Here is a 23,401-nt window from a genome sequence, read left to right on the forward strand (position 1 = left end):
GCAAACAAACATCTTGTTAAGCTGAATACACAGCTTTCCTTCTAGGGTCTTCACACAGGCACCAACCTCCTTTAGGACGACAATCTGGTCCGCTGCCTTCAGGTACTGCAGCTGGTGCGTGACCAGGACACGAGGCTTGTTCTTCAGCAGGCCGCAGATACACCTGATACACGGACACAGCAGAAGTCAGGATATTATCAGCCTCTGGCTCCATTCTGCATGCGTAAATATTAACAGAGCAATAGCAACTTATTGGAGAATGGGAGATAAAAACTACTATAAAATGCTCAACATGTCTGCATGCCTTCCTTATCGTAGCTGTTATGTAATGGTTGGAGTCGCTGTATTATCCAAGAGGAAGAGTGTCACAGGAAGGCTGGGGCCAAGTTCAAATGCCTTCCTGACACTGGCAGCACCGCGCCTCTTCCTGGCTTAGTTCAGCTCGTGTAAACATTTTCTTGATCTTTGTCTGTTTTCACGTGAGTGGTGCTTTGTGGGTCCAAATGACAATGCTGTAACAACACTATTAAATAACCAGGCATTGTTGATAGGTCAGGGAGACCAGCCTGTGCAGCAACAACACAGATACATCCAGTAACACCCTCGTTTTACGGGAACCTTTTCCTACTGTGATGGGAAGCTGGAAGATTTCCACCACAGCTTTTAAAGACTCTCTAGTGGGGTGGGGGGGTGACCAGAACACCTTCTGTTTGAAGGAGGGAGAGATCACAGCCACTCAGGCTTGACAAACTGAATGGGTTGCATATGGTGAGAAGGAGAGTTTGTGTAGCTCTGAAATCACTCACTGTTCAAAGAGGTGTCTTCCGACCTCGGCGTCGACGGCACTCAAAGGGTCGTCCAGGAGGTAGATGTCTGCATCTTGATACACAGCCCTGAAAACAAACATCCATCCATCCATCATCTCTACACCTTAATCCTCACCAGGGCCATGGGGGGCTGGAGTCTATCCCAGCTGACTCAGGGCGAAGGCAGGTTCACCTGGACAGGTAACCAGTCTATCACAGGGCTACACTTGGAGACAGACAACCAAGCACACTCACATTCACACCTACGGACAATTTACAATCACCAATTAACCTCAGCATGTTTCTGGACTGTGGGATGAAGCCGGAGAACCCGGAGAGAACCCACGCTGCACGGGGAGAACATCTACTCTGTAGATTTACTTTTGTTTGACGCTAGCTACCACCTAATCTCTGAACTGTTGGCTATGAAGTTGCATTGTGGGTAATGGAGGTGGCAGGTTTTAAACAGGATGACAAATGTGTGGTATTCATTTTTTTCCTTTTTTGGGGGGAATTATTACAGTGGAGTCCTCTTTTTAACTCCATGCAGCCCTGCATTTCAGTGTCAAATAACAACGCAAAGCTCGTCTCCTATAGCAAGGAAGATGCTCTGAACATGACAGTCTTCGTGACAGCAAGACATCGTTTTATATTTACTGTTTGGAGGCATTTTATAGACAGTGAACAAAGACCGGCAAGAAAGGAGAGCAGGGGAATGACATGCAGTAAATAGTCCCATGTCGGGATCGGCACTGTGGTATGCACCCGGACGACTCAACCATTGGTTCGCCGCCAAGACCCATTTAATATTCAATGAAAGTACTCCTTATCCTTCACTCAACACTTATAAATATAAATAAAGGTGGAACATTTATCTATTCATGTAATAAAACTCATCTGGCTTTCTTCACACTCCACCTCGTACCTGGCCAGGTTGACACGAGCTTTCTGTCCCCCGCTGAGCGTGGCTCCTCGGTCCCCGATCAGCGTCTGGTCTCCATCAGGGAGCAGCTGCAGGTCCTGAAACAATGGACAGCAGAGCGTTGTTAATACAGAACCCACAAACACAGAAGTGGCCACACAGAACTTCACCTCCCCACGGGTCAACTACTCACAGGTTTTTCTTTATACAGTACTTTTTGCCGATATCTGACAGTAGGAAGGTGACAGAAAACGGGATGGAGAAACAAGAATAATGACGCCACAACCTCATGGTTTGGGAAACGTTTTGATTGGTGATGATTCAGATACTTCATCGAACCACACTGAAAGAAAACAAACACTTTTGTTTTTGCTCCTATTCTTCATGAGCTGAACTCAAAGATCTGGGGGTTAGAAAACCAGCCAGTGTCTGGTGTGACACAGTGCAGCACATCTTCTTCACACAGAGTTGGTCAGGTTGCTGTTTGTGGCCTGAGGAACGCTGGTCCACTCCTCTTCAACATGCTGTCATATACGCCGATCCAGAGCAAACATGCTCAATGGGAGTCATGTCCGGTGTTGGCTGTGCAAGAACTGGGATGTTTTCAGCTTCCAGGAGTTGTGTGTAGATCCTTGAGGCCGTGCATTATCATGACGTGATGGTCGTGGATGAACGGCACAATGACGGGCCTCAGGATCTCGTCACGGTATCTCTGTGCATTCAAACTGCTACCAAGAAAATGCATCTGTGTTCGTTGTCCATGACATACGCCTGCCCATACCGTACCCCACTGCCACCATGGGCCACTCGATTCACAACGTTGACAAACCGCTCACGCACACGACGCCATACATGCCATCTGCCATCTGCCCTGTACAGTGAAAACCAGGATTCATCCGTGAAGAGAACACCTCACCAAAGCGCCAGACGCCATCGAATGTGAGTGTTTGTCCACTCAAGTCAGTTACGATGACAAACTGCCGTCAGATGGAGACCAGGATGAAGAAGACGAGCATGCAGATGAGTTTCCCTGAGACGGTTTCTGGCAGTTTGTGCTGAAATGCTTTGGTGATGCAAACCGACTGCTGCAGCAGCTGTCCGGGCGGCTGGTCTCAGACCATCTTGGAGGTGAAGATGATGGATGTGGAGGTCCTGGGCTGGTGTAAGGCCGGTCGGACGTACTGCCAAATCCTCTGAAACGCCTTTGTAGATGGCTTACAGAAGAGAAATGAACATTCAATTCACGGACAACAGCTCTGGTGGACATTCCTGCCGTCGGCTAATAGTTGCGACATCTGTGGCATTGAGCTGCGTGATGAAACTGACCATTTTATTGTGGCCAGCCTCAGGCACACCTGTGCAATAATCACGCTGTCTGATCAGCATCTTGATACGCCACACCTGTGGATTGTCTCGGCAAAGGAGAAGTGCTCACTAACACAGATTCTGAGTGCATAGAAAAAGTCTTCTTAGAGTTCAGCTCATGAAAAACGGGAGCAAAAACAAAAGTGTTGCGTTTGTATTTTTGTTCAGCGTGTTGTCATTCTTCTGTCGTATCGTATTAAGGATGAGGACACAGTACACAGTAATGTAGGGAAAAAACAACACACATTAATATCAGGACTTAATTGTTGTGTTTTCTATCTTGTTGTTGTTCTCAGCACATGACAGCGTGCTACGTCTGCAACTGTCACAAAAGACTACAGAACGCTGCCGATGAAGAAAGACATTCTCTCTTCTCTCGATGGTCACCGGACCGTTTGATTCCACCACCTTTGTTCATGTGTCCTCTCACCGCCTGTCATTGATTAGCAGCTGTATAGGATGATGACCAGACCCCCGTTTCCATCACCTTTTGTTCATTGTCCTCTTACCTCCAGTCATTGATTAACAACTACAGGTCACCACACCCCCAAATTCACCACCTTTTGTTCATTGTTCTCGTTCCTCCGGTCATTGATTAGCAGCCCGTCCCTACCCTCTGACAGACCCTACAACATGTGTGACACTGCAAATGTTCTGGGTCAGCTTGCCTTTGCAGATTCGCACTGTGTCGGCACACCCACCGTAGACTAGTAAACAACCCATCACAGCAAACTTTGAAGGATTTACGAGTGAATTTTCTTCAACATTGCCAACGTATGAACATGACGAGGTTTAATGAGCTAATTGATGTGAAACATTTAGTCGGTTATTTAATTAGCTGTTTAAGCTATTTAAGTGTGGCAGGTGTGTCTAAACCTGTTTGAGGTTAGTGACAGCAGTACCTTCCCTGCCTGCTATAGACAGGCAAATGACAGCACACTGTTAGGTCTACAAAAGCTTCTCCAGCAGAAACTGAGTTACAATGACTAAGCAATCAGCTTCCCGATTGAGCAAGCCGACAGTGATGGAGTTGCCCAAGAACACAGTGAGTCAGCACATTAATGCTCAAAATAAAAGCTATTAGGTATGTTGTGTAATCGCATATTAAAAGATTGACTTGGTTTATTGTACTCAGATAAGCGTCTGCATCACACCACGCCACATGTGTTTTAATGATGCGGTAAATCTGCAGAGTCACAGGACGAGGAACTCAGTTACTGAACACGGCTTCAGCAACCTCTCCCCCAAATAGTAAGGAGGCTCGTCGCGTACGAGCCTCCTTACTATTCTAACAAACTATCACACTGCAACACCAAGACCTGTTTGACCGACCAGGACAAAGACAGAACCTCCAGGGTTTACCACAGACACAGCCTGAGTGCAAGCTGCCATGGAAGGAGGACTAAAGGATCAGCATAGAGACAAAATTCTTATAGCAAGGTGAAAAGTTTCAAAGGGTGGAGCGACATCCTCAGGCAACAGCTTTGCCACAAACCACAACCAAGTCAGCTATTTAACTATTAAGCACCTCAAACTTGTACTGGTGCCTACAAAACATTGTGCATTTCCCGTATGGTGACTGTATTATTTCTAAATCCTGATATGATGTCACACACGTACGGCACTTTAAAGAGAGCCTGAACGAGGTGTGATGGCTTCGGGTCGCGTTCCCTGGATGTGTAGTTTATTTTCTTTTAGCTTTTTTATTATTTACTTAGCCCTTTATCCTAATGTTTGAACAATCAATCCATTTAACGACTCCTGTATCCAAATCAAGGTGATCGGAAGCACTAAATAAACTCAACCTCACCCTCTTCAGAGCACAGGCCCTGATGGTTCTTTCATACTTCTGGGGGTTGAGCTCCTTTCCAAACAGGATGTTGCTGCGAATGGTTCCGGGAAAAACCCACGGCTGCTGGGCAGCATAGGTCAGCTGGCCGCTCACTTTCAGCACCCCCTTCTCAGCTGGAAGCTCTCCCAGGATGGAGCTCAGTAGGGACGACTGTAAGATCAGGCAGGCAGAGGGAAAGGTGTGACAGGAGCTGACTAACGAGGGGGAAAATTGACACAGAGCAACCAAACAATGAAATTAGCAGACGTCTGACCTTCCCAGCACCCACTGGTCCGATTACAGCCACCAGCTGATTTGAGTTAAGGCTGAAGGAGATGTTCTGCAGAGACGGAGCATCCAGACTCTGAATGGGGAAGACACACATTTACAGGTTATATGAATAATCCAGAAATTATTCTCAATAGTCACAAAGACAGAAAAAAATGTTCAAACGTTCGAGCTTAAATTTGTACACGCTTCTAAAATGTCTTTTTAGCCATGTGGATAGGGTTGCAGTCAGTCTGAAATCCATCCATCATCTCTACACCTTAATCCTCACTAGGGGGGGCTGGAGCCTATCCCAGCTGACTCAGGGTGAAGGCAGGTTCACCTGGACAGGTAACCAGTCTATCACAGGGCTACACTTAGAGACAGACAACCAAGCACACTCACATTACAGACAATTTAGAATCACCAATTAACCTCAGCATGTTTCTGGACTGTGGGAGGAAGCCGGAGAACCCGGAGAGAACCCACGCTGCACGGGGAGAACATGGAGACTCCACGCAGACAGATCCCGGGCGTCCTCACCGGGACTTTAGACAACGGTGCTAACCACCGAGCCACCTTGCAGCCCCCTCCAGTCTGAATTGTCTCACCAAACATAGGATGGACCACTATAGATTTCACTTGCCGAGTCTAATCCATCTTTTTCAATCACTGCATGTTGATATTTGTGTAACTTGCGGGCACTCTGTTGAAGTTTTACAAAACCAAAACAATGCACAGAAAAAGGAGAACACATCAAGTCAGCTGGCTGGGAGTTCTCCTCATGTACATCCCAGTTAGCTGAAGGTGTCCGACCTTGTCCCAGTAGCAGGTCAGATCCTGGACCTCCACAGCTGCGTCCCTCTTCTTATCCTTCTCATCCGGCAAAGCGGTGCTCCGTTTTGTGATCTCATCCAACATCAAGAACTCCTTCACAACGAAAAAACAAAATTGTGTCAATGCCAAGTTCTACGGGTTAAACAGAAACCCAGACGGTCATATAGCAGTAAAAAACGATTCTATCATCTCCACGGGTGTTACGTAATAAGCACACAGAAGCTGTCGAGGTATGTTTCTGAAGAAGACTTTTTGCTGTGGTCGTCGGGTAAATCATTTGTGTACGTTTCAGAACTGGCAGTCCTGGTTCTGTCGGAGGCTTTTTGTTTCTTCAAACTGTCGCCTCAAAGAGAATCCAAACAAAAAGTAGGCAACAACAAAGCAAACAAACAAAATAACAACAAAAAATAAAATTATATATCTTGTGAATATAAATAAATTGAACTGAATTAAATTATCTGGTTAGCAGCTGCATTTAATCCCAGTCTTATGAGAGAGAGACATAAAAATTGAAAGCAACTGCTTTGCAGAACTGGACCTTCAGGACGAGGCCACGTGAGGACGGCAGAGCTCGAATGATAAAGAAGTAGCAGCATCAGCAGTATAGCTGGGTGCAGTCGCTATAACCTTTTATGTGCTTTTATGGAAGTCGTTTCATCGAATGAAGAACATACAGACTTTTAGGATAACGCCAAACTAAAAAAACATGAAGGTGCAACTTTGCTGCTGCAGTTTGAGATCTGCACAGAATAAACTTCACACTGACCAAAGACAAACAAAACTCCATTCAGCAGACTGGACCTTGAGTGCGTTTGCTTTTTGTAGTTTTGAAAACTGGAGCACTGTACCTGAATCCTTCGGATGCTGACGCGAGTCTCAAACAGCTTCTCGACGGCGCTGGGGAAGAAGAGCGTGACGGTGAGTCGCACGGCGGTGTACAAAGACACCGTCACGAACACGCGGCTGGCTGTGAGGGTGTTTCCCAGGAGAACGTAGACGGTGAACGTGATGAAGACGATGATCTTGCTGGCGCAGAAGAAGGAGGCCATGTTGAGACCGCGCAGGTAGGAGCTCTTCATGATCTTGGAGATCTCCTTCCTAAGACAACACAGAGTTCCAACATTAGAGCAGGTGAGAAGCACAAAGCCTTCAGCATGCTGCCTGCCTGGACAAACGTGATGAGGGATGTGGAGCAGTGGATTTATATTTATATTCACAACCTTCAATTATTACAACTATTGCAATAGTCTGTCGGTCTGCGTAAACAAATTACAGTGACACACAAAAAAAACAAATAATTTAGATGTAATCTCAACTACAGCAGCTTTACGTATTACCAAAACCAGAGCGAAGACTCGCTTGTGGCAAACACTGCGACAAATAACTGGTTAAGGAGACGGAGGACTTTCACAACCTTAAACTGTTTGTTTGACTGAACAGAAAATAAATAAAAAGCAGCAAGTGTAAATATTCTACACAAACACTCATGCTGCATTCGAAGCATCCGTTTCTTTTCATGAACCTGGGAGGGATTCCAGTTGAACATTTTGAACTTAGCAAGCAAGTGAAATGTTAAAACCTCCATCAGGTACTCTTTAGGAACGACACCGAGAGATCCAAAACAGCACAGAGCAGCTCCACCGACTGCAACTAAACAAGGGCTGTGGTCTAAAAGCCAGGCTGGCACAGCTCCGCTCGACTTTAAATCAAGCGCACAAAGTGGCACCGGCTCTGAGCTTTCTGATGTAAACAAACCCAAACTGTTTACATCCTGTGTTACTCACCGACACGCAAACCCTTGAAGGTCTAACAAACTCGTCAAGCGCGTTTTCTTTCACATGAAACATTTAGGAAATCTGGTATCGTTTACGTCCGTGTTCACGAGCCAGAAATGTTCCTCTTTTCCAGCGTATCTTGGTGTGTTAGCATCAGTGTAGAAAAAGGCTTCTGGTCCCACTAGAGGGAACAAAGAGCAGCTACGACTATGTGAGTGCAGGCATCGAGTCAGGGCACGCAGTCTCACACAGTGAATGCTGTGAATCTGTAACCTGCCCTCTGTTACTGATGGGTACGAAGTAAAACATTCATGTACATAGATTACTAAAGATCACAAATAAACAGTAGCAAAAATACTGTACATATTGTGAATGATTAAACTCTAACTATGATAGAGTTCATACACTGAAAGCTAGTGTTTCCCTAAAACACGACAGAAGAAAGAAGCTCTTGAACTGAGCCGGCATCTCTTTAAATGCTTACACTGATCTATTTTTAAAAACATCCCTTATGTGGAGGAAATTGCTGAGTATAAGCACCCTTTCATGTTTTTACCTTCTGACGTCAGAGACCAGAGCAGCGAAGGGCTTCTCCCAGGCGTACATCTTGATTATCCTAATTCCAGACACCACTTCGTTCATTGTGCGGATTCTGCTGTCGGTGAGAACGGCCGTCTTACTTCTGCAGAGGAACGTAGAAATCTGATTTTAGCATAAATGTTCTGACATCATTTAATGGAACACTCGTTAAGACATCCACAACGACACATTTGCTTTTAACAATCCCTTTTCTTTTACAGCTACGTAAAGCCCACAACAGATATGAGTACATTCCTGCGCAATTACACTTCAGTGCCAAACAACTCAAAACTCTGTCACCTGACAATGATTGAATCACTTCTAAGTGGGTACGTGGTCTGACGTGAAATTAAAACCTTACAGTTCAGATTTACTATCATAAAAACACAGGCCCCACAGTAAGAACTACATGCAACTGAAGTCAGGACCAAATTTTCTTCATAATCAGTTGAATACGTGTCCGGTTCTGTGCACTACTGGACCGAAGCGGCTTCATTTGGTGACATCAGCAGCGCACAGCTCAACGGGTTTGCAGATGAAACATATTCCCTCAGTATCAGGAGACAGTTTGGATAAATGGAGACGCTTCCTCCAGCCGATTTAAATCTGAAACTCTGGACATAACCTGCTCCAGACCAGGTCAGCTCCACAGCATCAGTTACCATGGAGCCATCGTGACACGGAAAACTCTGACTTTAGGCTCAACGTACCTCGCTGACCCACTGATCGCTTCGTAGCATCGCTGTTAAGTCAACCAGTATTTTGGTGCATCTACAGGCAGTCATGGTGCCACCCACACAACACCTTTTCCACTCATGTCACCACATGGAGGCTCCACCTGAACAGAGCAGTTTTATTTTGGCCTCACACGACAAACAGAACGTGTGTCAATATTTGTCAGGCTTCTTTTCATGTCATTAAGTAAAGCTTAATCCTGCAGTGTCATTCCAAACAGCAAGCGTGGGTATTTTTCTTGGATGCTGTCCACAGAGGCAGAACCTTGAACTGTCACATTGATAACCTCTGTGTGCCATCTGCTTTTTTTTTTTAATTTAGAGCTAGACTGTGCCGATTACTGCATTTTGATTGAAGCCTCGCACACAGATTCTTCTTCCTCTGGCGGTTCTATGAGCTGTGGAGCCATGATGCAGATAGACACAGGCCAAGGGTGCAAAACTGAGAAAGTTCTGGTGTCCATTGTACAACCATGTGGTTCAGCTAATAGGAAATCACAGGTGTTTGCTTTGTGATCACAAGGGCAGACGTGTATGTTGCATTTAATCTCTACTCTGGGGCAATATAGTGTCCATAAACAGTTTGTTTTTGACTGTTACTTAGAGCTAATGCAGTTGTTAGGGCCCCTGGTGTTTGTGCCGTCTTGTTATGTGGTGGACTTGTGATCATTGTGTGAGGAGATGGCCTTGCTGTGGCTGCCTCAAGACCTGCTCCAGATCCCACCTGGCAGACATGAGGGGCGACTGTCCTGGAGCTCCAGACCTGCTCTCAGCCGTTCTTCTCCAGCAATCACCACCACACCTGGTTATAAATCTACAGCCAGCCTCTCAGTCGGGCCGGCTGGGTTTTAACATGCGCCTCTTGTTTTTGTGTGTGAATGTTAACTTCTGTTGGCAGAAGCTAACTTAGTGTGAAAGTTACCCGAGTCTTGGTGAGCTTCGGTTAGCAGCTGTCCAACTTGGTTTATGAGTTACTCGTGTCTTGAGGTGCTTGTTGTTTTAGTTTCTTTTGTTGGTTATGTATTGAATTTCAGTTTGACCAGGGTGTTTTGCTGTTTTTGTTCAGCTAGCTTTTGTAACTCAGTAAACCTTTGCTTGGTTTCATTTGGTTCTTTGGTTGAGCAGCAGGTTTATTTATAGTATCATCCAGCTGACCCCAGAGGCTGGACAGCAACGGCAACTATTCAGAGGTGATTCCAATTTAAATCATTTGACATTCAAGTGACAACTTTTGTATTCTGCAAATTTCCTCTTCAGCCTCACTTTAATTGGAGGTCACCAAAAGATTACACACAGTCGCTTAAGTCTCTAACTGTAGCTTCAACGGAGTCTGATTTTTGTCAGTCGAATTGGATTTAGCTGTTGATTCAACCATTAGTTCCTTTTTTCTATCTGGCAATCAGGAGTTTCAGTGATGATTTCGAGCACATTGACCACCAAATGCAGAAGAACTTCAGAGCAGATATTAGGGCTTTAAAATATAAAAACAGCTGCATATAGTATGATGCTCCCACACAGGTTTCTCAGATTGCACCTAAAACGTTAACACTGTGGTAAATAAATGAATAAAGCAGTATTGCCTGCTGTGAAGGACTTACACACTTTGAGTTGTCCTTCAAAGGTTCAACATCCCACCACACTTTCAACTTCCTCTGAGAGTTTCCCCAACCACTCCAGGTTTCAGCTTCTCTCATCAACTAACCACCAGTGCATGTTTGTAGATTATACGGATTTATCCACAAGGGACAACGAGTCAAAGCTCCGTTTTGCAGCCAGTAAACACACTCTATTGTGGACAGAGGACTGAAATAGATTACGCTGTGTTTACAATCTGAACTGCCTGGATGCAAGATAATTAGGTAGCGAGCAACAAGCGATGCAATCTGCCCGCAATAGTTTTTAACTGTGAGAGACTATGAAGTTGTTTTTAATGATAAACCCTGTTATCTATAAACTGCGTGCATGGAGAACTGACAGCAACAATAACTAAGGGAGGAGGCTCCAAAGGTCTCACAGCGACCACAATGTCTGGTCTCGTGTTTTACCTGAACTTTGAGAAGAGTCTTCCGAACATGGTTTGGGTGGGCATCAAGAACATGAGGACCACCATGCCCGCCAAGCACGAGGGACCGATCTCGACCCACAGCAGCCCCACGACTACCGCTGCCTGAAGGGGCCCCACCCACAGGAAGTGCAGAAAGATGGTCACCTGTTGAAGAGAACATGAAGAAGCTGTAGCAGAAACCAGGGCGACTCTTTTCTCCTCACATTCAGCACGGAGCAGCTTCACAGGGAGAGTCGATCCCTCTGCAGCTCGGAAAGCTTTAATCTAAACCAGTAGTGGAGCACGGCATGGTGTAATTAACGTCCCACTGCCAAGAAACAAAATGCCCTCTAGAAAGCAGAGTTTCACAGCAGGCTCTGCCCTACTGATTAAAACGAAACTCAACATTCCAGTGAGACAAACTGGATTTGGTGCTCGGAGTGTAATTAAGCCCAAACCTCATGCTGGTGAAGAGATCTGCCAGCGTGCTCTGAGTGAACGCAGTCAGGACGGCGTTGACGTGAGACGCTGTGATTTGACATTATTAAGATAAAGGCATGGTACGTGCATCGTACCTGGCAGCTATCAGGCCCAGAATCTACATACTTCATAAGTGGTGACTCATAAATGCATTCCTCAAGTCCTTTTACTTACTTATCACCTGATGTGTTCCAGCTAATAATACCTGCACAGTCCAAACCAAACAACCTCTGAATGGGGGCCATCCTAGACTGGAACAAGCCAACTACTATTCAGGTGTTCATCGGCTTCAGGTGTGTTCTTTTAAGATTAAGGAAATAAATGATGCCAACCTAACAGAAGATAGTCTGACTAATTCAGGTTAGTTTGTTGTATTCTACAAAGTCAGATGGATAAACATTTGTTTTTGTCACAGGACATTTGAATTCATGTGTTTATAATGTAGATGTAAAGTTTATTTTCTCTCGACAATCTAAATCTCGCTTGTGCTGTATCCAGTCCAGGGGCTGAACAATCCTGCCTTAAAAGTGGATGTAATAGGACACGCCTTTGTTTTATGCTTCACATATTTCTGTAGTTGCATTTCATTTCGGTATATTTTTATTTTAAGGTAACTGCATCTCGAGAGGCGACACTGGTGGTAAAGTACAGACTGTGTGAGCTCTTCTGTGCCATCTGCAGCCCTTTTTGTTCCCTAAAAGCTTGAGTCGTCACCTACATCATCAAACCTGTTGACATCATTGGACAGGAGGTTGACGATCTGTCCCGTGGTGGTCTTTCCCATGGCTGACGTGCTCAGACACAGAGCCTGAAAGACAGAAGAAAGAAACCAACACTATTAAATTCAGAAGTTATCAATTTTATCCTCCTTTTTATGACTTCCGGCCTCTTCTCCCCCTCCCCCCCGCCCAGCACACATCTTAAAGGATTACCTGACGGAACTTGGCAGGCTGCACCAAGCACAGGAATGCAGAAATTTCCTTGGTAGCCTTCAAGTGTAATCTGAGCAGCGTTCTACGACAATCAGGCGGAAACTTGTGTTGTGTTATTGAGCGCTACTGCTCACCTTCTTGTAGATCATGTGACACATGGCCACTCTGATCTTCATGCCGGCCCTCTGGACGTGGTAGAAGTACAGGTGATGGAGCAGCGCCAGGCCGATGGTGCAGACGGACAGCCCGGCCGCGTAGCCGAGGTTCTCGTACAGGGCGATCATGTCGTTTGGGTCGTAAGTCTCAAAGTACCGAATCAGCTGTCCGAGGAAAACTGGCTGGATCACTTTCATCACCTCCTGATAAGCAGGGACAGAGACGTAGAAGGGTGACGGTTATAGAAACATACTGACTAAAAGCAGTAATTTATTGTATTAGATTCCCTTTATGTCGTCTTCTAGCAACCCAACACTCTTACTTCTGTGCATACAAACATGCTTTTAATGCTAAAAATGATGCAGCTTATCTTCTTTTCTGTAACTTAACAGCACATTTAGGGATTCTACGTCCCATTCATCTCATTTCCAAAGCTCGGCACAGGCTTCACACTGACCTCGATCAGCGTAAAGAATCCCAGCACCGCGTAACGTTTCCAGTAGCACCGAATGATGACTCTGGAGAGTCTCGGTTTCCGCATCTCTTTGGTCGCCTTCTGGACCTCGTGATCCCAGTATCTGTCAAACACAGAGGCAGCGTTGGCTCGGTTACTGTCGTGTCATAAATTCTAGCATCCCGATGAGTCGGGACTCGCCTGTGAAGCAGCAATTTATTAATTGTATGATCAAAGAAAGGCTTCCCTTTCATTGTATAACATGACTTGTGTGGTTAAAGGCAAGTTCCAACGTATCCACAGAGTTTCTATGAAAACCTGGAGGGGAAAAAAAAAAACAATACACGCCCAAAAATGTATAGTTCCATTTTTAAGGAGGCTCGGGGAAAATACAATATTACGAAAGCTGGTCCCAGTAGTTTTAAAGGACACAGTCATCGATGGGTTTGGTCTTTGCATGGCTGGACTTCATGGTATGAAGAAAAACTCCACCTGTCTTCCCTGGAAGTCACTCCAGAGATGAAACCAGACGTCTGTAATCCAGTCGCGCCACAAATCACACAAATTGCCCCAAATTAAATTCTCCAGACTTTGTGCAGTTGACTCTACGGACACAATAAATCCAACGAGATGGCATCTTGTCCTTTCTTTTTTTTTTAACAGAACAGATCAAAAGCAGTCTTATCTAATCATGTTTCAACATTACACACAAATCAATAAATAATGACTCATGACGAACGAAACCGAGCTGCGTTCAGGACAATATTTCACGCTCCTTTGAGCGCCGATAAATTCAAATTTCATAGAAAAATAACTGGCAGGTAATAAGCTACATGGCTATCCATCGCAGCGTCAACACTTCTAGACACAACAGCTGCTTTCCTCCACCTTTCCTCCAGCGTACAGTAAACTTTATGACCAGAATTAAAGCCCAGCGTTATTGGTGTCCAGGAGAATAAAGAAGCTGCATTTAAACATTAACCTGAAACTTGTTTTCAGTCGTCTTTCATAAACATCCCAACATGAATCGCGGCTGTTTGATAACGCTGCAACCGTTTGGCTAGTGAGAGGACCGGGATCATCTTTTGAACCGTCAGTTTGTTTTTATGACTTCTCTGGTTTTTGCCTGGTTAGCGGAAACAAATATAATGGGTTTGTCTTGTATAGATAACAGGAAATACATCGACATCTGGTAAATAAACTAGACCCATTGCCTTTACTGCATGCTGACTGCTTATATACCGTCATGTGTAGCCTACCCCCCAATGGTCCACTCTGAGTCAAGAAAAACTCGAATTACCGGAAATATTTAGCAGGTTTTTAGGTCTTGAGAATGGCTGACTGCAAGAAACACTCCTGCAATGCAAATTTAGGCATTTTTGAACGAGTGAAAGTCTCTTCAGGCCACTACAAGTCAAGAAACGCACGGTTTGGCTGAACTAGTCGGAACAAGAAGTCACATAGAAGGTGTACATCTGAAGTTTCTTTAAAGCTATCTGAGCATCACGTCTGGAAAGAGCTGGAAGTGTTTGGTTCCACAGACCACTGATGCAATCACCGGCAACACGTCTTTAAGTCAGCCACGGTTACATATTAAGGGGATGTTTGCAGATGCTGCCATGTCCAGCAAGAGACGCACGAGGCTGACCTTACAGTAGTCTCTACATTTATACTCTGCTGAAGTATTACACGTTTGTGACAAACAAGGATAGCTTTACCCTGCGCTTCCCCTGAAGCTCCTCAGGGAAACTTTGCAACAAAACTGGTCTGAAACTGCTTACAATGGTTCCAAAAACACGTCTGGAAATGGGAGTAGGAGGGACGCCAGTGGACGGCGGTTTAAAATTCATTTATATGTATTTTGTCAAGGAAAAAGAAAAACTCTTCAACTGCAAGAAAATACTGGCAGTATTTTTATACACCATGTTTTAGGTTGTGTTTTTTGTGATGCAATAAATCTCTATATTATAAAGTCTGTTTATGCTGCAGGTAATGACAGAAGAGCTCAGCTGACAACTGCCCCGGTAACAACACACAGCACCGCTCGGGGGGCTTTCAGGGGCGCAGCAGTGACTGTAAAACAAAAGCCGATACACACCTCAACCTAAAGTGACCTGCATAACAAAGCCCTGTGACAGACTGGTTACCTGTCCAGGTGAACCTGCCTTCACCCTGAGTCAGCTGGGATAGACTCCAGCCCCCCAAGACCCTAGTGAGGATTAAGGTGTGTATAGATAATGGATGGATGGATTTTAAAGGCCTCTACCTCTGCAGGTCCTGGCCCAGGTTGTCCGACTTGTCCTCGGTGAGCACTTCGTACATGTCATCTTCCTCCAGCCTGCGTTTGTAGCCGGTGTGGAACAAAGGATTCAGCCACCTGAGGACACGGGAGTCAGAATCAGCTTTAACAGGAAACACAACAAACAAGGAATCTGGTTTTGGTGTCGCCCTGGGAATGGGCAAGAAATAACAGAAATGGGAGAATAACAAATGTAAAGAGAAGGACAGTGTATCTGTTCATTGTGTAACTCAGCACATCATCACACATCACAAGCTGCTGCTACAGCCCTGCTATAGGCTACAGAACACAGACATGAGCATGACTTAGAACATGAAGCTGGAGGTGTGCAGCTGATCCACTGGAACATGTAAACACGCTGGTCAGAGGCGCAAGACCACAAATAGAGGGTGGTCACGTCCATTCCTCTGAACTAAATTTGACTTTCCAGGAAGGTATTTTACAGCCACACCAGAGAGAGAGAGCCCCCAGACCAGAGCCCAGCAGCCCCTTCAGTCAGCCTCACTGGCAGGTGAGGGCACAGGTGTGTCAGTGATGGAGACCCTGTCATGGCTCAACGCCACATGTTTAGAAATCATTAATTCCCCAAACTGTCCGTCCATTGTGCCTCCTCTTCCGATGTGACCGACAAGTGAGGAGGAAACCAACTTTCCAATCAAACCCGGATGCCGGGAGCAAAGCGACGTAAGAGGACCCGCATAAACACGCAGCGGACATCCGTTAAAGTCACTTCTACGACCGTTTTCTACCGTTTAGTCACATTTTAACAAACTTCCGTCTCCAGGCAGCGCGTGCTGCTCGCGGTAACTTCCAGGTTGCGCGCTCTCCTCCTGCCCATAGGTAAACACAACAGCCATCTTTACCGTGAACTTTCTCCCGTCTCCACATGTTTAAAGCCCCGCTAAGCTAACCGCGGGTACCTTCGGGGGGTCCGGTTCGTCGACTTACCAGAAAAACACCTTGGACCAGAGGCCGGCCGTGGCCGCCGGGTTCGTCTTGGCATCTTTACAGACTTTTTCCATGGTAGCCCGCTCTCACACGGTGGTTCCCCCCCACGTCCACGTCCCGCTCTCGGTACCGACCGCTGCTCCAAACTATGTGGTGGAAGTTCGGGACAGACACATGTTCGCCGGAGGTCGGCGGCTCCAAGGTGTATTACGTACTCCGAGCGGCGCACGAGTAGGCGGCACACATGCACATAAAACGGCACTATACATTCGCCCCGCCCCCGACGCGCCTGATTGGCTGGAATCGTGTTCGCTCAACGCTATTGGCTGCGGAGCTACGGTGAGATGATCCGATTGGCTTACGATTCTGGCAGCGCATACAATTGGCTGTGCGCTCAGGGAAAATTAATTTCAGTCATTTTTGCTTGGAATGTAAAAAAAAAATAAAAAATTAAAGCAAGGCCTGGGTTGGAGAATGTGTGTTACTAATAGCAACTAAAAGGAAAAAAAAAAGAAAAGAGAAAAGCGCAAGATAATACATCTAGTTTATTTTATTTATCTCAAACTATATGTATATATATATATATTTTTTTTTTTTAAAGAATAAGCAATGCGTATATAATACATAAGCAATACTCAATAACAGAGAAAAAAAGCAGAAAAGAAACTGATATAAACACAACAATGCACAGACAAATGTCAGCTTATATCTAGTTTGTGAAGGAACAGAATGAAGCTTATCTAGTTCTGCCTCTTCTCTACAGTGTCAAACAACAAACTAATAAACAAAAGATCATTCAGAATAAAAAATCAATCCTCCAAAAAACAACTGGTGAAAATATAATTAGCTTTAATTGTCTTCTTGTACCTAAAGTCTCCTATAGCGATGCTGTTCTTAATATAAATGTCCAAAATCTGGTTTAGTGTGAGGAATTTTACCAATAATGGCTTGTTTGCACAGTTTTCCTTCTTATATAAATCTAAACATCAACCCAAACTATGTTGAAATACATATACTGATTTTAAAAAAGTGTTTTTGCTCGTCCACAACAGTTACAAGAATATTCAGTACAAGTCTTGAATTGGGTTATATTTACAGTCATTATTCACAGTATCCCTGTAAAGATGTAAACTCCCTCATTTCTCTCTTTCCTGTGTAAACTTAATACAGTTTCATCATTTTACAGTCAGACAGACAAACTTTCAAATGACTTTTTAAAGTTATGTAACAATTTGGAATTAATTGTAATAATCTAAATGGCATGTTAACAAAATATAAGTGACAAATCTGCTGTCGTTCTGTAGTCAGTAGTGAGTAATGTCAGCTATCATTCAAGGCCGTAGTGTTAAATATCCAAATGTTTTGTACTTAAAGCAGATCAGAGATGTCGTCCAAGAAAACTTCCTGTATGTCATGTGCTGCAATCATACCACGGCCACTCAGCAAAAATTCCCTGTTCCTCATTGTGTCGGCCTGTCTTTGTCTTTTGCACATGCAAATGGGCTTTAAACTTGTACAGTCACGTAGAGTCACCGAAAAACTGAGTAAAATGTGTTCCTGGCCCATTGTGCCGAACCTGATATGCAAGACCTGGCTTGAAGAGTTTTCTAATCCGAATTTTTCCATGGCAAAGTAGCCTTTTGTTTGCATGCTTAGTGACTTTTCCTTTCACAAACACACAGACGTAGACACAAAGAGGATATCCTATAAATAAAGAGCAGCCTGTGGATGGGAGATGGGCCCCAAATCTCTACAGGTGTTTCCTGCACTGACATAAAAGACATGAGAAAGAGCAGAGACACTTCAACGCCTCCCTCCTTTCCTCCCAGCGCTACACTCCCTGCACCGTCCTTCTCCTTTTACAACTTTCCATGTACAAGTAACTAAAGGTAAACTATTATCCTGACGCTGTCAATGTAATGATAACAAAGGGGACTGGTCATGGCCTCAGACCTCACACGTGATCCCCCTGTTGATGTTTAGCTAGCGCTGACTGGGAGAAGGGCTGAAGGAGAGAAGCCAGCAGGAGATTATTGCAAGCAGCTGAACTCAGCCCAATAACATTCATTTGCAGGGGATCAACACTCCTTTCCCATGCTATCACTGCCCTGTGATCAGCCTGCTTCATTCCTCACAAACTCCCAGGTTCTTTTTCTTCAGTGAGCACAAAGGAAGAGGTGCAGTAATTACAGTTTACAAGATTTACGCTGCATGTCTTATTGTTTTGGTTCAGGTAGAGTAAAAGTGATGGATAAAACGTCTGCCAACTCATCAGGAGTCGTCCCTGGAAAACACAAAATAATTTATATAGTACATTTAAAAACAGCACGAGTTTATCCAAGAGATGTTGTAGTTCATCGCTGTACAAAAACAACTTTTAATAGAAAAGGATTTGAGAGGTCTGGAGGCAGAGTGTGGGCTGATAGGATCTGAGATAGAGGCCGGTGCCAAACTATGCAGAGCTTTATAAACAAATAAGAAAATCCTAAAATCAACTTCATGCTGAGGGAGGTCAGCACGGGGGGCAAGTGGAGTCTCACTGTTCTGAACCACCTGCAGGTCAGACTGGGAGAGATGGTAAATGGTCTGCACTTACATAGAGCCTTTCTACCTGAGTGGTACTCAAAGCACTTCACACACATTCATATGCAAGCTGCTGCCGGCCATTGGGACACTTTGACTGTGGAGGGACGGGGAATCGAACTGCCAACCTCGCGATCAGAGGACAACCTGCTCATGAGGTAACGACAGATTTTAATACAGTCCGAAGAGCTCCTGAATTTTTGAGAAAACACAGCTTCTATAAACTGAGAACAGGTACTGCTGTAGATCTCTAGAACACCATCGTCGCAGTTAAACACGATGGTGGCAATGTAATGCTTTGGCTTAATGTCTGCGGTTGGAGTTAGACGTGTACAGCATCACAAGAAAAGACGGCGGCATGAAGATTGAGGAGGAAAACATAAAGAAGTTTATATTATTGGTTGAACAAAAATGAAGTAAAAAGCAAAATCTGGCATGGCTTTGAATAATTCGGGGATTAACTATAATGTAAATAAAATGGGCCTAGGATGGAGCCTTGGGGTACACCACAGGAGACTGACAGAGATCTATTTTTGTAGTTGTGATTCAAACCATCACAATGTCCGACCGTAAACACCTACAACATGCTTTGGATAGTCCAGAAGTACGCAACGGCCGACCATATCAAATCAGCAGGAAGTTCAGTAAGATTAAAACAGTACTCCCAGCGTCCAGGGACAAGTCATTTGTTTCTCAGAGCAGAGTGATTAGATCCTGCAGTAGGACTCAACAGACAGATAAAAAACCTAAACAAAGGAGATAAGAAGCTATGAATTAGTTTTACGAAGCTCCTGGGTTGTTTTGGAGGATAAAATCTTGCATTTAACTGTTATAGAAACTATAAAATTGCACTTTTTAAAATTCATGTTCCTGGTGTAGCTCACTGTTTTATGAGGAAGCAGATTACAACAACTTCTTCCTGGTTTAATAAAGATTTAAAAATGGAGTCAAAGGTTTTGAGTTGAGAATGTTTTAGCTCTTCAGGTAGAAAGTAAGTCTCATAAGAAGAGGCACACGTGTACATTAGATGCTAGAGACCAGTTTTTAGACTGAAACATGCCTGCTTGTGTTAAGAATCAGCGATTTCTCAGGTCACGATTATCAGACGATCAAATTCATAACGTTAATGAGATGTCGTCAGCGGGTTAACACAGATAACAACCTGTTCCAGCTGCTCCCCTTTCATTAGCAGGTTTACAGGATTAGGGTTCCCTCTGAGATTGCCCGGCAACGGCGGCCATGGAAACGCACCATCACGGCTTCAACTGTCAGGAGATTTCATAACAGGGCTCTCAGCATCTCCTCTCTACAGAAACACACCTGGGTCCGGTTTTCCCAGGACGCCTCCTGTGGGAGCTGTGATCATTTTATGACCCAGGATGAGTGGGGGGGGCAACTAGCAGGACTGCTCCAGAGTCTGGAAACGTCTCTGGTAAATAAATCCAGGAAACAATCCCTCTTTCTCAGAGTAGAGCTAGTCTTTGATTGGAAAAGCAATAAAACAGTTAATCCAAGACTGTAAACAGTTCAATATTACCGGTATAACCAATAAGTGCCCGGCTTACTGAATTCAATATCTTTTTACTTTGGGCTGCCTTTTAAATATCACGTCTTTCCTTCTGTTTTTCTGCTGACTCACTCCACTGATACTCTGCATCATGCCTTCTCCCTCCCCTCGCTCCCTAACTCGCCGTTCAAAGTTCATCCCTGTGGTTAAAATAGCTGCTCGGCGCCTTTTACTGAGCCGAGACGCAGAGGAAACCACTCAGTTTCTCATTAGCACGTCTGTCCAATAAATGATTTTCACATGGTCGGTGTTTTCCTGCTTTCGTCGGTTTGTCGGGAATTGTGACAGAATATTACATCATCCTGTAGTAACAGCTGAGTCATGCCCTCTTCATCGCAGAGCGGCCAGTAAAAACACAAAGGCCTCCGGCACAGAACAGAATATTACACCAACATTGAGGCAAAAAGAGAAATTAAACACGAATCCAAAAGGCACAGATAGGAAGAAGTAGGCTGGAAGTATTTCCATTTGAAGCATCTCAGAGTGACACATTCTGATTTTCTCATGTTTGTTTTTTGGCCCTTTTGTTTGTATCTTCATTGACAGAGACCGTAAAGAAGTGAGGAAATATGAGGGTAGTAAGCAGGGGAATGAAACGCAGCTAACATCCAGCTGGGATTGTACCCGGGGACGTAACCAGAGCTGCTCAGGGCCTCAGTGTGCCTGCAGTACGCCTCCCACCACTCGCTATCAGCTCGATCCAAAATACTGCATGTTTGATGTAAACCTAAATCTGGTGGCAGGAAAAATATGGTTTAAAAAAAACCCCAGTGAAAATAACAGCAAATATCTGTAAACTACTGGCCTGTTTAGTGGATGTAGTTTTAGGTAGCGTGCATTTCTTATCCGGTTTAAATTTACTACTCTTGGTTTACTGCCCTGTTATTCTAACTTTTATGAGAGACCGTATCCTGTCTTATCTTATCTTGCTGTCAGCATCATGTCATTATACATGAAAAAGCCTCATTTCTTGTAAAGAAAACTTCATTGTGAGCGCACACGGAGGGATTTTGGTGGAAAACAGACAACGTGAGGATGACAAAGTTGTTCACTATCAAATCTCTGGTGTCAAGTTTTGCTCAAAAACAAACAACAGATTAAAAATTCTATCGTAGTCTTAAAAATTACGGTTCAAAGGGACAGGACTGTCAGCGGTTTTTCAGGTGCTGGTTCATAAACCAGAGCAATCAAAGAACATTAGATCTGAAGGTGGTGCTCGATGGCAAGTTAGAGGTCGATGACACAGTTTTATGGCAATCCATCTAAACCAGGGGTGTCCGATACTGGTCCTCGAGGGCCACAGTCCTACATGTTTCAGATGTTTCCCTCTTCCAACACACCTGATTCAAATGATCAGTTCATCATCAAGCTCTGCAGAAGCCTGATAACCATCCTGATCATTTGAATCAGGTGTGTTGGAAGAAGGACACATCTAAAACATTCAGGACTGTGGCCCTCGAGGACCAGGATCGGAGACCCTTGATCTAAATGTTCTGTTCAATTCAATTTTCTACTTTATTTAAATCTCGCAGATTCACAACATATATCATCTCACAGGGCTTGACATGGTAAGGTTCACCCCTTATGAATTTTGAACAGAGAACTTGTCCCGAGAACAGAATGTTCTGACATAAATCAGTCCGGACCACAGAGACCAGGAGGCCAGCACTTTAATCTATAGCTGCTGTTTGGTCCATACAACCCCATGACCGCCATACCTCCATGACAAAAAGTCAAACAACAATGTTCACATTTACCTCTTTAATCAGCTCAATCACTGAAGCAAAAACCTGGGAACCGTCCTGAAGTGTTTCTCCTTCCTGCCACTTGGTGGAGCCATAACGCTGCAAAACGACTCCTGGTGATAAGAGAGAGACAAAAGTTCACGTTCAGGCATCAAGGAGTTGTGACAATATTGTAAATTCCTACACATTACAGGCACAATTAGAGTTTATTTATGACTTCAATACTAAAAATTCTGCCATGTTTGTGGAACTCTATCAAAGATACAGAGGTAATATAAGACTGTTCAAAGAGTCACGTGTTTCAGTCATATTTAAAATCCACCTTTGTCCCTGAATAAAAATGGAATGATTCAGCTGTTCCAGGAGCACCGAGGCTTTTGATAGTCTGGCTGTTGCTGCCACAACAAAATTATCTGAGTGACCCAGGAGGAGAGAGAAACAAAGAGTGTAGAAAAAAAATCTGAATTAAACTTGTTTTTTTGTTTTTTTTTTACATTGTTTAGTGGTAAGAGAACCTGCAAAAACCCCAACAACAAAAAAGCTTAAGTTACTGTAATATGTGTCAATACGTGACATCAACAGCCTTCAATCCATCCATCCATCATCTCTACACCTTCATCCTCACAAGGGTCATGGGGGGCTGGAGTCTATCCCAGCTGACTCAGGGTGAAGGCAGGTTCACCTGGACAGGTAACCAGTCTATCACAGGGCTACACTTAGAGACAGACAACCAAGCACACTCACATTCACACCTACGGACAATTTACAATCACCAATTAACCTCAGCATGTTTCTGGACTGTGGGAGGAAGCCGGAGAACCCGGAGAGAACCCACACTGCACGGGGAGAACATGGAGACTCCACGCAGGAAGATCCTGGTGTCCTCACTGGGACATGAACCAGCGACCGTGCTACCAACTGCACCATCTTGCAGCCCTTTTAGGATCAAATTTTTGTTTTTGAGGTGGGAGGAACAGACTGGCTGTGAACACTGGGTAGTTTGGACACACCCTGTGGTTTCAGGCATGGAGGCTGCTCAGGTCGTCCTCCAACGTATTCATCCCCTTCCAGTAAAGA

General features: G+C 44.6%; 1 protein-coding gene across 1 annotated transcript in view; it reads right to left on the bottom strand.

Annotated features, from left to right (window-relative positions):
• The window catches only part of abcc4 (ATP binding cassette subfamily C member 4 (PEL blood group)), a 28,790-nt gene extending 12,150 nt beyond the window's left edge, over positions 1 to 16,640 (bottom strand). Inside the window, exons 1-14 of the mRNA XM_008278011.1 lie at positions 16,430 to 16,640; positions 15,449 to 15,559; positions 13,186 to 13,306; positions 12,707 to 12,931; positions 12,359 to 12,448; positions 11,162 to 11,325; positions 8,360 to 8,485; positions 6,877 to 7,126; positions 6,008 to 6,121; positions 5,199 to 5,288; positions 4,904 to 5,095; positions 1,732 to 1,826; positions 807 to 893; positions 67 to 163 (exon numbers count right to left, since the gene is read on the bottom strand). Of these exons, the coding sequence (XP_008276233.1) occupies positions 67 to 163; positions 807 to 893; positions 1,732 to 1,826; positions 4,904 to 5,095; positions 5,199 to 5,288; positions 6,008 to 6,121; positions 6,877 to 7,126; positions 8,360 to 8,485; positions 11,162 to 11,325; positions 12,359 to 12,448; positions 12,707 to 12,931; positions 13,186 to 13,306; positions 15,449 to 15,559; positions 16,430 to 16,503 (1,836 nt within the window). The 5' untranslated portion in view covers positions 16,504 to 16,640. The remainder of the gene's footprint in view (positions 1 to 66; positions 164 to 806; positions 894 to 1,731; positions 1,827 to 4,903; positions 5,096 to 5,198; positions 5,289 to 6,007; positions 6,122 to 6,876; positions 7,127 to 8,359; positions 8,486 to 11,161; positions 11,326 to 12,358; positions 12,449 to 12,706; positions 12,932 to 13,185; positions 13,307 to 15,448; positions 15,560 to 16,429) is intronic.
• Between the last annotated feature and the right edge of the window lie 6,761 nt (positions 16,641 to 23,401).

The sequence above is a fragment of the Stegastes partitus genome, unplaced genomic scaffold, assembly GCF_000690725.1.
Source record: "Stegastes partitus isolate 25-593 unplaced genomic scaffold, Stegastes_partitus-1.0.2 Scaffold113, whole genome shotgun sequence".
In the NCBI taxonomy this organism is placed as follows: Eukaryota; Metazoa; Chordata; class Actinopteri; family Pomacentridae; genus Stegastes; species Stegastes partitus.